General features: G+C 37.3%; 1 protein-coding gene across 2 annotated transcripts in view; it reads left to right on the forward strand.

The window, feature by feature from the left end:
* Positions 1–11,728, forward strand: part of RIMOC1 (RAB7A interacting MON1-CCZ1 complex subunit 1) — a 43,874-nt gene extending 32,146 nt beyond the window's left edge. For both annotated transcript variants that reach the window (XM_040496203.1, XM_040496196.1), the window contains exons 3-6: positions 4,505–4,648; positions 7,121–7,252; positions 8,151–8,265; positions 11,416–11,728. In XM_040496203.1, the coding sequence (XP_040352137.1) occupies positions 4,505–4,648; positions 7,121–7,252; positions 8,151–8,265; positions 11,416–11,702 (678 nt within the window). In that variant the 3' untranslated portion in view covers positions 11,703–11,728. The remainder of the gene's footprint in view (positions 1–4,504; positions 4,649–7,120; positions 7,253–8,150; positions 8,266–11,415) is intronic.
* Positions 11,729–14,232: the final 2,504 nt, after the last annotated feature.

Consider the following 14,232-nt stretch of genomic DNA (forward strand, 5'->3'; position numbering starts at 1 on the left):
TCCATCAGGTATTCTTTCCTTCTTTGTTGAGGATTACTTGACCATGTAGTTATAGATCCATTTCTGGACTTTCTGTTCTGTTCCATTGATCTGTGTGTCTGTTTTTGTGCCAGTACCATACTGTCTTGATGACTACAGTTTTGTAATATAGCTTAAAGTCCGGAACTATGATGCTTCCAGCTTTGCTTTTCTTTTTTATGATTGCTTTGGCCATTTGGAGTCTTTTGTCGTTCCATACAAATTTTAGGATTGTTCTAGCTCTGTGAAAAATGCTAATGGTATTTTGATAGAGATTGCATTAAATGTGTACATTGCTTTGGGTAGTATGGACATTTTAACAGTGTTCTTCCAATCCATGAACATGGAATATTTTCCTTTTTGCAGTGGGGGGGGAGGGTCCTCTTCAATTTCCTTCGTAAGTGTTACACGGTTTTACTGTTACACGGTTTTACTGGTTAGGTTTGTTCCTAGGTATCTTACGATTTTTGGTGCATTTGTAAATGGGATTGATTCCTTGACTTTTCTTTCTGCTGCTTCATTATTGGTATATAGAAATGCAACAGATTTCTGTACATTGACTTTATATCCTGAGACTTTGCTGAATTCATGTATTCTAGCAATATTTTGGTGGAATCTTTGGGTTTTCTACATAGAGTAACATGCTGTCTGTAAATAGTGAAAGTTTGACTTCTTCCTTGCCGATTTGGATGCCTTTTATTTCTTTTTGTTGTCTGATTGCTGAGGCTAAGACTTCCAGTATTATGACAAATAGTAATGGTGACAGTGGGCATCTGTCTTGTTCCTGACCATACAGGAAAAGCTCTCAGTTTTCCCCCATTTGAGGATGATATTAGCTGTGAGTCTTTTGTATATGGCCTTTATGATGTTGAGGTATGTTCCATTTATTCCTACTTGTTGAGGGTTTTTATCAAGAATGGATGCTGTATTTTGTCAAATGCTTTTCTGCATCTATTAAGAGGGATCATACAGTTTTTATCCTTTCTTTTATTAATGTGGCGTATCATATTGAATGATTTGCGGATACCAAACAAGCTCTGTAGCCCAGGAATAAATCCCACTTTATTGTGGTGAATAATTCTTTTCATGTACTGTTGAATTCTATTTGCTAGTATCTTATTGAGAATTTTTGCATCCATGCTTATCAGGGATATTGACCTGTAATTTTCCTTTTTATTGGGTCTTTGTCTGGCTTTGGAGTCAAGGTAATGCTAGCTGCATAGAAGGAGTTTGGAACTTTTCCTTCCATTGCTAGTTGTTGGAACAGGTTAAGAAGAATAGGTAGTAACTCTTTAAATATCTGGTACAATTCCTCTGGGAAGCCATCTGGCCCTGTACTTTTATTGGGAGATCCTTCCTTCTTTCCTTCCTTCCTTCCTTCCTTCCTTCCTTCCTTCCTTCCTTCCTTTCGAGAGCATGGATGGTTGACACGGGCAGGGTGGGGGGGGAGAGAGAGAGAGAGAGAGGGAGAATCTTAAGCAAGCTTGATGTTCATGATGTTCAGTGTGGAGTCCGACATGGGGCTCAATCCCACAACCCTGGGATCATGACCTGAGGTGAAATCAAGAGTTGGACGCTCAACAGACTGAGCCACCCAGCGCCCCTGTTGGGAGATTATTTTTTTTTTTAAGTTTATTTATTTATTTTGAGAGAGAGAGCTAGCAGGGGATGGACAGACAGAATCTCACATAGGATCCGCTCTGTCAGCGTGGGGCTTGAACCCACAAACCATGAGATCATGACAGAGCTGAAATCAAGAGTCCGATGCTTAAACAACTGAGCAATCCATGTGCCCCAGGAGATTTTTTATTACTGATCAATTTCTTTGCTGGTTATGGGTTTGTTCAAATTTTCTATTTCTTCCTGTTTCAGTTTTGGTAGTTTTTATGTTTCTAGGAATGTGTCCATTTCTTCCAGATTACCGAGTTGATTCACATAATTTTTCCTAATACTCTCTTACGGTTATTTGTATTTCTGTGGTGTTGGTTATGATCTCTCCTCTTTCATTCCTGATTTTATTTATCTAGGTTCTTTCTCTTTTCTTTTTGATAAGTCTGGCTAGGGGGTTATCAATTTTATTAATACATTCAAAGAATCAGCTCTTAGTTTCGTTGATCTGTTCTGCTGGGTTTTGTTTGTTTGTTTCTACTTCATTTATTTCTGCTCTAGTCTTTATTATTTCCCTTCTTCTGCTGGCTTTAGGCTTTATTTTCTGTTCTTTTTTAGCTTCTTTACATGTAAGGTTAGGTTGTGTCTTTGAGACTTTTCTTGCTTCTTGAGATAGGCCTGTATTGAATATACTTCCCTCTTAGGACTGCCTTTGCTGCGTCCCAAAGGTTTTGGACTGTCATGTTTATATTTTCATTTGCTTCCATGTACTTCTTTATTTCTTCTTTAATTTTCTGATTTACCCATTCATTCTTCAGTAGGATGTTCTTTAACCTCCATGTATCTATGGTCTTTCCAAATATTTTCTTGTGGTTGACTTCAGGTTTCATAGCTTTGTGGTTTGAAAATATGCATGGAATGATCTAGATCTTTTTGTGTTTGTTGAGGGCTGATTTGTGACCCAGTATGTTTGTTGCACTGGTTCTCACTACTTGCCCATGTAGAGATGCATATGCAAGGTGCAGGGGGCAGGGCTTAGTGTAAGCACCCGCTCTCCACTTGGTGGTGCTCTTTAGCTCACTGAGGTTGCTCAGTACTGATGGGCGGCGGGGAGGGGGGGTGGGGGAGTGCAAAATGGCTTCGCCTGGCTCTCCCATCCTCAAGGCAGGGAGCTTGTGCCTGCCACTTTTCATGTAGTCCTCACAGAAAATCACTTCTCTTGTGTCCCTGGCTTTCATCAAATCCCTGTCTTCATGCTGTCTGTGTCTGAGCTGTTTTATCTCAGGTGTGTGGCTTGATTTCTAAACTCCGAATTTTAGGGACTTGTACAGTAGGGCCCTGTGCTGATCCTCTGGGGGAGGGTCTCGCCAAGCTGTTGCCCCTTGCCAACTGTCCCAGGAAAGTGTTTGCAGGACCGCACAGTGGTTTTGAGTTCATAGCAAAGTGGAACAGAAAACTGGCGTCAAGACTCGCTGTCCTCAGTCAGTGTCCCTGCTCCTATGCCTGGGAATCGTATAGCACGTTAGCACCACCCTTTCTTCTGTCCCCTAGAAGGCCTTGCTTCCACTCCCAAGTGCACTCCAAGCAGGGGATCTATTTCTCCCCCAGCAACCAGAGAATCCTCAGACCACACTGTCTTCTGCAGGGTCTCCACCCTCCTTCCCCACGGGAATACTGCTAAGCCAGGCACGACCTTGGTAGTGGTGGACTTCTAAAACTTGTTGCACTCCACTCCTTATAATACTTTGCAGTAGTCTTTTTTTTAGCAGGGCTCCCTCTCCTCTGGAGCACCCTCAGTTCTTATCTCCCCCCAAATCAACTCTCTGCAGATTCTACCCTCCACAATTTTACTTGTAGTGTTATTTTTTCAGTCAGTTGATTTCTTGGGTGTTCAGAATGACTGGATATTTATCTAGCTGTGTTCAAGGGAAGAAGGAAGCTTCCCCCATCCCTCCATCTTAATTAACTTCTACCCTCTAAACATTTGAATTTATTTCTAAAGATAAGATGAAAGACCTAGAGATACAGATTTGAATTCCCCAGGCCCCCTTAGACCCTAATTATGGTTCTGAATCAAAGTTACTATCCGTAGGATAATGATTTGCTCTTCCTGACTTAGGCCTTCAACACAAGAACACTTAGCACTTAAGTAGCCCTGTATAATTAATATTTTGTGTGTTGTACATATGTTAATTCATTCTATCCTCAAAGCAAGGAACTTTGAAAAGCAGTTTCTTTATTTTACCAATAAAATTGACTGTCCTTGGTTAGTTGGGTGATTAGTGGAAGAACTCAGTTTCCTTAGTCTTAGTCCAGTAGATTAAAAAAAAAGAGAGAAAAGGTTGTGTAGTTTTGAGGTACTTGAACAGAGCATCTTATATTTAGGAATGCTAGGGATTTAGTGTTTAAATTGCATAATGTTGGCTATATACTGCCTTTATTGGGTGGCAGAATACATATTCCCCAAATGCTAGGTCTGCATTTGAAGAAACAAATAAACTATTTGAAGATTCAATATATAAAACTAGAGGTAGTAATCTTAAATTGATATAGCAGGCATTTAGAAAATGTTCAAGAAGTATATATGTGTAAATTGCAAGGAACATAATATATTTTTCGTAATTAATGTCATATACGATTAGCTTAAAGTCTTCTTTATTTACTTTTTTTGAGAGAAGCAAGATTATCATTAATTCAATATTTTACTAAAATACCTATGAGGTTTCCTATGAAGCCCATCAGAGACTATGTGTACAGCTAGACATTTTTCCCACTTTTCAAATTTAATTGTCTAATAAAGCATCTGTATGTGTAAGGTTAAAATGTAAGTTATTCACATTTCAATCATTAATGGATACTTTTGTTTGTTTTACTGCAGGCCATTTTGGACATGACATATTTTGAGGAGAACAAACTAGTAGATGAAGATTTTCCTGAGGACTCTTCACAGAAAGTAAAAGAGCTGATCAGTTTTCTTTCAGAACCAGAAATTTTAATTAAAGAAAATAATATGCATCCAAAAGTAAGTTTTGTACTCCTGTGAATTATGGTGGAATGCTGTTCCTTCCTCTTTTGCTCTTTAGAGTCTGTCATTTCTTCTTCTGGAATGTGTCTTTGTCTCTGTTTAAAATGAAGATTAAAGGAGGGATGTATGAGACTTTAACACCTCAGACCAACATCACAACTAAAGTATCACATATATGTTTCACAATATTTGCATGATGGAATTGTATTGGAATTACTGGTGCCTGATCATTTTCTAAAGACAGATATTTGCTATTTCTGCTCCCTTTACTTCTGCAGATTGAAGGTCCTGAGGGATCTAATTAACACATCTCTTGTCCTTTTTACAGTCTTTTTCCTCCTGGGCATTTGCTGCTTTTCTTCCTATTGATCACCCCATCCCTCTGAGGCCCTCAGAGCCTGGCTCTTGTTCTTCCCCAAACATCTGCCCTTTCTCCCATCCTGGAAAGATACACCCTCACCAAGGATATCTTAATCCTCTGATTTTCTCTATTCTGTCTGCTTGACAACCTGTTCACATGCTTTTTATTGTCATCTCTATTTAGATGATTCCAAGATTTTTGTCTAGCCCTGGCTATTCTTGCAAGCAAATAATTTATTATCTTTAACTGCTTGCTGGCTCTCTTTACCCAGATTTTTTTTTTTTCTCTATGTGTTTATCAGGGGATGTTAACTGTGGGAACAAATAATCCCAAGTTTTAAATGATACAACACAGTAAAAGTTTGATATATTAAAACCTTATATATATATTTTTTCATTATTTTATTCTAACAGTACTACAAGTGTCATCTTGTTTCAAGTAACAGATTTCTAAAAAGTTACCCTTTTTTAACACTTATTTTTTATTGAACTCTTGTTGACATACAATGTTACATTAGTTTCAAGTGTATGGTATAGTGATTCAACAATTTCGTATGTTATGCTATGTTCATAAGTGTAGGTACATCTTCCAAGGCAATTACAATACCATTGTACCCATTTTCCCTGTGATTTACTCATTCCATAACTGGGAGCCTGTATATCCCACTCTCTCTCCTTCACCTGTTTTGCCCATTCCGCTGGCAACCATCAGTTTGTTCTCTGTATTTATGAGTCTGATTCTGCTTTTTGTTTGTTTATCCATTTGTTTTGTTTTTTAGATTTCACACGTAAGTGAAATCACGTGGTATTTGTCTTTCTCTGTCTGATTTATTTTTCCTAGCACGATACCATGTAGGTCTATCTATGTTATCACAAATGGCAAGATCTTTTCTTTTTTATGGCTGAATAATAACCCTTTGTATTTACCACATCTTTTTTATCCATTTATCTATTAATGGACATTTGGGTTATTTCCATATCTTGGCTATTATAAATAATGCTGCAATAAACGTAGGAGTGCATATATTTTTTTAAATTAGTCTTTTTGTTTTGGGTAAATACCCAGTAGCGGAATTACTTGATCATACAGTAATTCTATTTTTAATTGTTGAGGAACATTCATACTGTTTTCTCAATGGCTGCACCAATTTACATTCCTACCAGTAGCATACAAGGGTTCCTTTTTCTCCACATCCTTACCAACACTTATTATTTCTTGTCCTTTTGATTCTAGCCATTCTGACAGGTGCAAGGTAATATCTCATTGTGATTTTGATTTGCATTTCCCTGATAATTAGTAACGTTGAGCATCTTTTCATGTGTCCGTTGGCCATCTCTATATATCTTCGTTTGAAAAATGTCTATTCACGTCCTCTGTTTGCTTTTTGATTGTATTATTTGGGTTTTTTTGGTGTTAAGCTATATAGATTCTTTATATGTTTTGGATATTAACCCCTTATCAGGTATATCATTATGTTATTTGCAAACATCTTCCATTCAGTAGGTTGCATTTTCATTTGTTGATGGTTTCCTTTGCTATGCAGAAGCTTTTTGTTTTGATGTAGTCTCAGTAGTTTATTTCTTTTGTTTCCTTTGCCTCAAGAAAAATACCTAAAAAAATATTGCTAAGGCCAATATCAAAGAAATTACTGCCTATGTTTTCTTCTAGGCGTTTTGTGGTTTCAAGTCTTACGTTTAGGTCTTTATTTTATTTTGAGTTTATTTTTGTGTATGGTGTAAGAAAGTAATCCAGTTTCATTCTTTTTCATGTAGCTGTCCAGTGTTCCCAGCATGATTTATTGAGTGAAAAGTTATCTTTTTAATCAGATTATGGAATACTTACATTTCAGATATATTAGAAATGGCTACTAAAATACTCAAATATTATTTTCTAAAAAATTGTAAATTAGAGTATTTTCACGTAGCAATAGATTTCTAAACTTATAATTGATTCAAACAAAGTAAGGCATTCATGAATAATAAGTAGCCAAGTAAAGGGCAAATTTTGTGAAATGAAAGTGTTTTGAATTGCTCAATATTTTGGAATTTAATTTTTATTTTTACAGATGTGAGGTTTCTTTTTTTAGCTAAGTCTTTGTTGTATTTCAGCCCTGCGATTTGCTTGGGGATGAACTTCTGGAATGCCTCTCTTGGAGAAGAGGTGCTCTACTCTATATGTATTGTCATTCTCTGACCAAAAGGAGAGAGTGGCTCACAAGAAAATCCAGTTTGCTTAAAAAGGTAAAAAGGTGTTCCTTATACATTTTAGACTGTTGACTTTACAGGTTTCAAAAAGCTGTCATTGGTGTAGTACGAAGAGTAGTGGAATCAAAGGGTCTGGGTTTGCACTCCAGGTTTCAACTTACTAGCTATGTATTCTTAAGCATATGGGAATTATTGTGAAGATTAAATAAGATAACATGTGAAAGCCTTTGTAAACTGGGAAGTTTACGTGCTGTTTTTAAGTTTGGGATTTTTTTTTTTAAATAGAATATAGACTGTCTGTATTAATTTCTAAGCATATTTATGGCCTGAAGGAAACAAACTTGGCTGTGACCCTCTCTCTGTCAGCAGATAACTCATAAAGAACCTCGTGACCCTACTGTAGAACACTGTAGCCCTCTGATTCGTCTTGACTCTTCTGACCAAATCTGTAAATCCATAGAACCTGTCTTAGATTGTTTTACTAAGAATTCAAACTTGAGTTGGTTGTATACATAGTTTATGCGGGCCTAGAAATGAGAGGTTACCCTTGATGTAAAATTTTGTTCATAGTATTTCTTAAATTATAACAAGCACATGTTTTAATAAATTGTTTTTGAACAATTAATTGTTATTTTATCTTTTTCTTCCTCTGTTAACATCTTTGACAAATATATTACTGAGTCATGTGTTCTTGGTTAGTTCTTTCTTTTTTTATCTCCCATACTCTTTTGCTAATTGGAGCATTTGGAAGGTTGTATTTATAAAAGTTTTGGGATGGGGTGGGTCCTTCTACCATTGTGATATAATAACCACAAGATACATTTACAAACTAGTCAATTTTCTCTTAAGTAAAGAATGGGGGGAAATTAACGTTTGAGGTTTCTACCGTTCTTCATATAATACTTATAATTCTTTGGCTTTGATTTTCATTTAGTATCTTATTGATGGAATCAGTTACTTGCTACAGATGCTAAATTACCGGTGTCCTATCCAGTTAAATGAAGGAGTTTCTTTCCAAGACTTAGACACAGCTAAATTACTGAGTGAAGGTAATGTGATCTCTTTTTGCAGTTTCCTGTTTTAAAGGTTTTTTTTTCTTAATTTTTACGTTTACTAGACTTTACTCTGATTTAAATGAATTTCAAGATACATTATATGCCAAAAAATAATAAAAGGGCTTTTAAATATCTTCTCATGTAAAAAATAAAAAATACTGCTATTCCCTTTATAGTAACTTTGAAAGAATTATATATCATGCTGCTTTTATTTCATATCCCCAATTAGCCCAATTAGGCACTAGATTCGGCTACTTGAAACAGACTGGAAATAACTTTTTTTAAGTTTATTTATTTTGAGAGAGAGATAGAGAGAGCCATGCACGCAGCTGGGGAGGGGCAGAGAGAATGGGAGAGAGAGAATCCTAAGCAGACTCTGCACTGTCAGCCTAGAGCCCGACTTGGGCCTCGAACTCACAAACCTTGAAATCATGACCTGAGCCTGAATCAAGAGTTGGATCCTATCCAACTGAGCCACCCAGGTGCCCCGGAAGTAACTTCTAAACAAGTAGAAATTTACTGCTCTTTCACATAAAAATGGTCTTACAGGGCACATGGGTGGCTTAGTCAGTTGAACGTCCGACTTCTGCTCAGGTCATGATCTCGCGGTTCCTGGGTTCAAGCCCCATGTCAGGTTCTGTGCTGACAGCTCAACTTGGAGCCTGGAGCCTGCGTCAGATTCTGTGTGTCTCTCTCTCTGTCTCTGCCCTTCCCTCACTCGCACTCTCTCTCAAAAATAAATAAACACTGAGAAAAAAAAACAACAACCAAAACCAGAGCTGATTATGGTGATTCCTATCAGGATCCTACCTTTTTCCTCCATCATCTTCAGAACTACAGCCTTACAGCTTCAGAGGGAGGCATTTATACAGAATACATGTAAATAGTACTTCCCAGAGTTGTGCAACATGCACCTCTGTTGAGGATATTGCATTCTCTGTCTCAACATGCTTCTGGAGGTCTTTTCGTCTCACCTGTGTTTCAGTCTATAGGAATGGCAAAAAGATGTTTCTTTCAGTCAACACTGCTCCTTTGGAATAACCTTCTTAAAAGTTCCTGACACTTAAAACTTCCACCTACATTTCACTGGCAATAATTTAATCACATGGCTTCAAACAGGTACAAGGGAACCTGGGATTACAGTATAGCCCTTCACCTGATACATTGCCATCCCAAGTAAAATTGTCTCTTAACTAAGAAAGAAGGGAAGAATAAATACTAGGTGGCAAATGTTAGTTCCTGTCATATCTATCCACCTGAAAATATTAGGAACTGGATATAGAGCATCATTTGGGTTTTAGACTGAGGTGTAGGAGGGAAGAACCACTTATTTTTGCCATCTCTTTATAAGTGGAGGAACTGATGTCATGATAAGCCAGAAGATGTGTTGAAGGTCACATAGCCCCTTCCCCGTTCATGCTCTGTCTCTCTCTGTCCCCAAAATAAATAAACGTTGAAAAAAAAATTAAAAAAAAAAACATTTATTCAAAAATGAAAACAATGTAAGTGTTTTGACATGATAGTTTTTGTATACTTAAATCTGTATATTTTTATACATAGTATGGTTTTGAAAATTAGTTCTTAGTATTCTGTAAGTGTGAAAATTTTATTTTAGATTTAGGAAGGATCTTAGAGATTTTTATTTTATTTAATTAATTAATTAATTAATTTATTTTTTCAACATTTATTTATTTTTGGGACAGAGAGAGACAGAGCATGAACGGGGGAGGGGCAGAGAGAGAGGGAGACACAGAATCGGAAACAGTCTCCAGGCTCCGAGCCATCAGCCCAGAGTCTGACACGGGGCTCGAACTCACGGACCGCGAGATCGTGACCTGGCTGAAGTCGAACGCTTAACCAACTGCGCCACCCAGGCGCCCCTATTTATTTATTCTTTTTAATTTTTTAATGTTTATTTATTTTTGAGACAGAGAGAGACAAAGCACGAGCAGGGTAGGGACAGAGAGAGAGGGAGACACAGAATCCAAAGTGGGCTCCAGGCTCTGAGCTGTCAGCACAGGGCCTGATGCAGGGCTCGAACTCATGGACTGGGAGATCATGATGTGAGCTGAAGTCAGATGCTTAACTGACTAGCCACCCAGGGGCTATTTATTTATTTATTTATTTTAAATAAAAAAAAATTGCATCCAAATTGGTTAGCATATGGTGCAACAGTGATTTCAGGAGTAGATTCCTTAGTGCCCCTTACCCATTTAGCTCATCCCCCCCTCCCACAACCCCTCAGTTTGTTCTCCGTATTTATGAGTCTCTTCTGTTTTGTCCCCCTCCCTGTTTTTATATTATTTTTGTTTCCCTTCCCTTATGTTCATCTGTTTTGTCTCTTAAAGTCCTCATATGAGTGAAGTCATATGATTTTTCTTTCTCTAATTTCGCTTAGCATAATACCCTTTAGTTCCATCCATGTAGTTACAATGGCAAGATTTCATTCTTTTTGATTGCCGAGTAATACTCCATTGTATATATATATACCACATCTTCTTTATCCATTCATCCATTGATGGACATTTGGGCTCTTTCCATACTTTGGCTATTGTTGATAGTGCTGCTATAATCATGGGGGTGCATGTGTCCCTTCAAAACAGCACACCTGTATCCCTTGGATAAATGCCTAGTAGTGTAATTGCTGGGTCGTAGGGTAGTTCTATTTTTAGTTTTTTGAGGAACCTCCATACTGTTTTCCAGAATGGCTGCACCAGCTTGCATTCCCATCTAATTATTTTTTAATATTTTATTAGCCAATATTAAACATAATTCTGAATAATCCTTAATATTAATTTTAAAAGTTCTACATGAATTCAAAATATTTTTGTGGCCAGATCTTAGTGATAATTTACCCAACTTTAGAACTTAAGAACACAGTGACCTAAATGATTCTTTAAAAAAAATCTCTGACAAACTGTTTTTTGGGGGGTTGGGAGTGATGGACCTCTTTTATAGGTAAAATAGAGATAGAAATGCCAATTAAATGAGGATTATATTAGTGATCATTTGGCTTTTCTAGTGTAACTGAAATGAGAAGGAAAAACACTTAATGACATAAAAGGAATTTATTAGAGTTTTAATAACCAAGGTTTCTTTTTAAATATTTAAATTCTAATCTCTCAACCTAAATGATTTTCCCAGGAATATTTAGTGACATTCATTTGCTGGCTATGATGTACAGCGGAGAAATGTGTTACTGGGGATTGAAGCATTGTGCAGATCAACAGCCAGAAAATCATGAAGTGGATGGTGGTGTTTCCGGAGCAAGCTACACGACACAGAAAGAACCCTTGGATTTCCGAGAAGTAGGAGAAAAAATTTTGAAAAAGTATGTATCTGTGTGCGAAGGACCCCTGAAAGAACAAGAATGGAATACAGCAAATGCAAAACAAATTTTAAACTTCTTTCAGCATCATACCAACCAGTAAGTTCAGCTATTCTTTTTGAAACAGAAGAACAAAACAACCCGTGAAATGGAAAAAGTTCCAGAAAAGAAGACATATTGACACTGAGCTTAAGAATGTTACACTATGTAAAGATAACCAGCAGGGTTACCTATTTTTAAATGCCATCGCCATCTTTCATTACATATTTTTAAATCTATGAAGGAACAATTCTTTAATTTCTAAGATGGCATGTAATTTTAATTCAGCCATCCTGTAACTAATACTAAGTAGTAATCCAGTTTAGCTTTTTAGAATTTTTTTATTACTTTAGGTTTCTTTTTTTAATATTGTGACATAAAATTGACCACTTTAAGTATCTTCAGATTATTTTTAGGTCTATCTTGAAGCTACGCTTCAGCGATTAAAATCAAGTCACCTCATTGCTTTAGATGGATAAAAAATGGGCAAAGTAGAAGATTACAGTATTTAGACTCCCATTTCCAGAATAAGATAAATAATGCAATGCCACAAGAGAATTGTTTGATTTTTTTTCACCATGTATTACTAATAGAATTAAAAATTTTTATGCTATTGGGCATTATATAACCATTTTCAAATGATTTTCCTGTTTTGTTAAAAGAAAATGGATGGCTTATCAAATGAGTAATGAAGGTGAAACCAATTTAGGTTAGTCCATCATTAGCTCATATGTGTTTAGAGCACACCTTTTTGGATGTATTGAAATTTTAATATTTTTGTCTTTAATAATAGAGATGGCCAGAGAACCTAACTTTCTATCTTGCTTACGGTATTTCTGTCTACCTCAACTCCTCTTGTCATCTTGGGATAATCTGTCTAATACCTTGCTGATATCCTTGACTTCTGTGCCAGTGACTTCATCACATTCCAGGAGCTTACTCCCATGGCTACACCTTGAATGAAAATCACCATCTTGTGTTCTCTTTCTGAAATCTTAAATTGCAGTAACCGATAACAATTCCTATCTTTCCAGCTTTTTCACTTCCTCATTTTTGTTGATTTTTCTTTCCCTGTGTTTCTATTCTTTTTTTTTTAATTTTTTTTTAACGTTTATTTATTTGAGAGACAGAGCATGAACGGGGGAGGGGCAGAGAGAGAGGGAGACACAGAATCAGAAGCAGGCTCCAGGCTCTGAGCCATCAGCCCAGAGCCAGATGTGGGACTCGAACCCACGGACCCCGAGATCGTGACCTGAACTGAAGTCGGATGCTTAACTGACTGAGCCACCCAGGTGCCCCCCTGTATTTCTATTCTATCTCTAGCTTCTTTACAGCCTTCTCCTCTTGACTGTTCCTTTTTCTCCTAAACCATCAGCCTGTTTCAGATTTTCTTCCTTTCCTCCAGCTTCAGCTTTATAAGGGTCACCAGTTGAAGTGCTCTCCACAGCCCCTTCAAGTCCGTTGTCCTCTTGTCCTTCAGTGTAACCATTCTGCACATCTCACCATTGAATTTATCCTGTCACCCACCTTTTCTGGAATGCTGTGTCCCATGTGAAGTTCATGTAACCCTTCAAGGTGTAATCCCTATGAGTGTCTCACCTTCGACTTTAGGAGAGCCCTCAGTATAAGCCTCTTGTTTGTTCCTGCTGTGGCTCCTCTACTTTTCTCTTGGTGGCTAATCTAAACCTCACTACTTTTTTCATGTCCTCTATCTCCTCCCTTAGCATATGGCGCTTGGTCCGCTCTTACAGAAAATTCAGACTATGAGGAGTTTAATTTCTATTTCCCGGCTTTGCCGTACTCATTTTCCCCGTTTTTAGAAGAAAAGAGGCCACCTGCTTCCTGTCTAAAGCTGATCTCCACCTCTCCTCATTTCCCCTGGAGCTTCTTTTTTTTTCTGCTTGCCCCTTAGATATTGCTCTTCCCTCAAGGTCTGTTTTCTTTTTCCCCTCCCCCCCCTTTCCTTCTCCCCCTCCCTCCCAATCTCACTCTCGCTCCTTTTTTTTTTTTTAACTTTAAATACTCTTAGGTGATGTCATTCATAGCCCTGGCTGCTTGTGACAGCTATAATGTTAGGCTGACTTCTAGACTTGCGACTCAAATCCCAGCTTCTCCTGCTCTCTGAGCCTTCTTTCTAACTGCCTATTAAATATCTTCACTCACACAATTTTGGTAATTCATTATGTCCAAACAACTAACCCTCATCTTTTGATCTTTTGTTTAAAATCCTTTTTGGTTCATGTTTTTTCTTTCTTTCTTTTTTCTTTTTTCTTTTTTTCTTTTTTTTGGTCTTTCACAGAGCAAGGCAACAAAGAATGCCACAATCTAGTTTCTGTCTACCTCCCCAGTTTTCTCTCTGCAGTGCATCCCATGTTATCATGTTCTAGTTCAGTGTTCCTCAGCATTTACAACCCAGGCTGCTTTTTGGTAAACATTCTGATAGAACATCTTGGTATAAGGAAAATCTCTCCCTATCCCTGCCCCTGTCTCCTTGCTTATCCTTACGCAACAGAGATTTTTATTTAATATAGCTTTTTAACCAGTTTTACTACAAAAATACCTTTGTGCTTTCTAAGTATAAAAATTTAGATCAT

The sequence above is a fragment of the Herpailurus yagouaroundi genome, unplaced genomic scaffold (genome assembly GCF_014898765.1).
Source record: "Herpailurus yagouaroundi ecotype Mexico unplaced genomic scaffold, PumYag 29, whole genome shotgun sequence".
NCBI classification, from domain to species: Eukaryota; Metazoa; Chordata; class Mammalia; order Carnivora; family Felidae; genus Herpailurus; species Herpailurus yagouaroundi.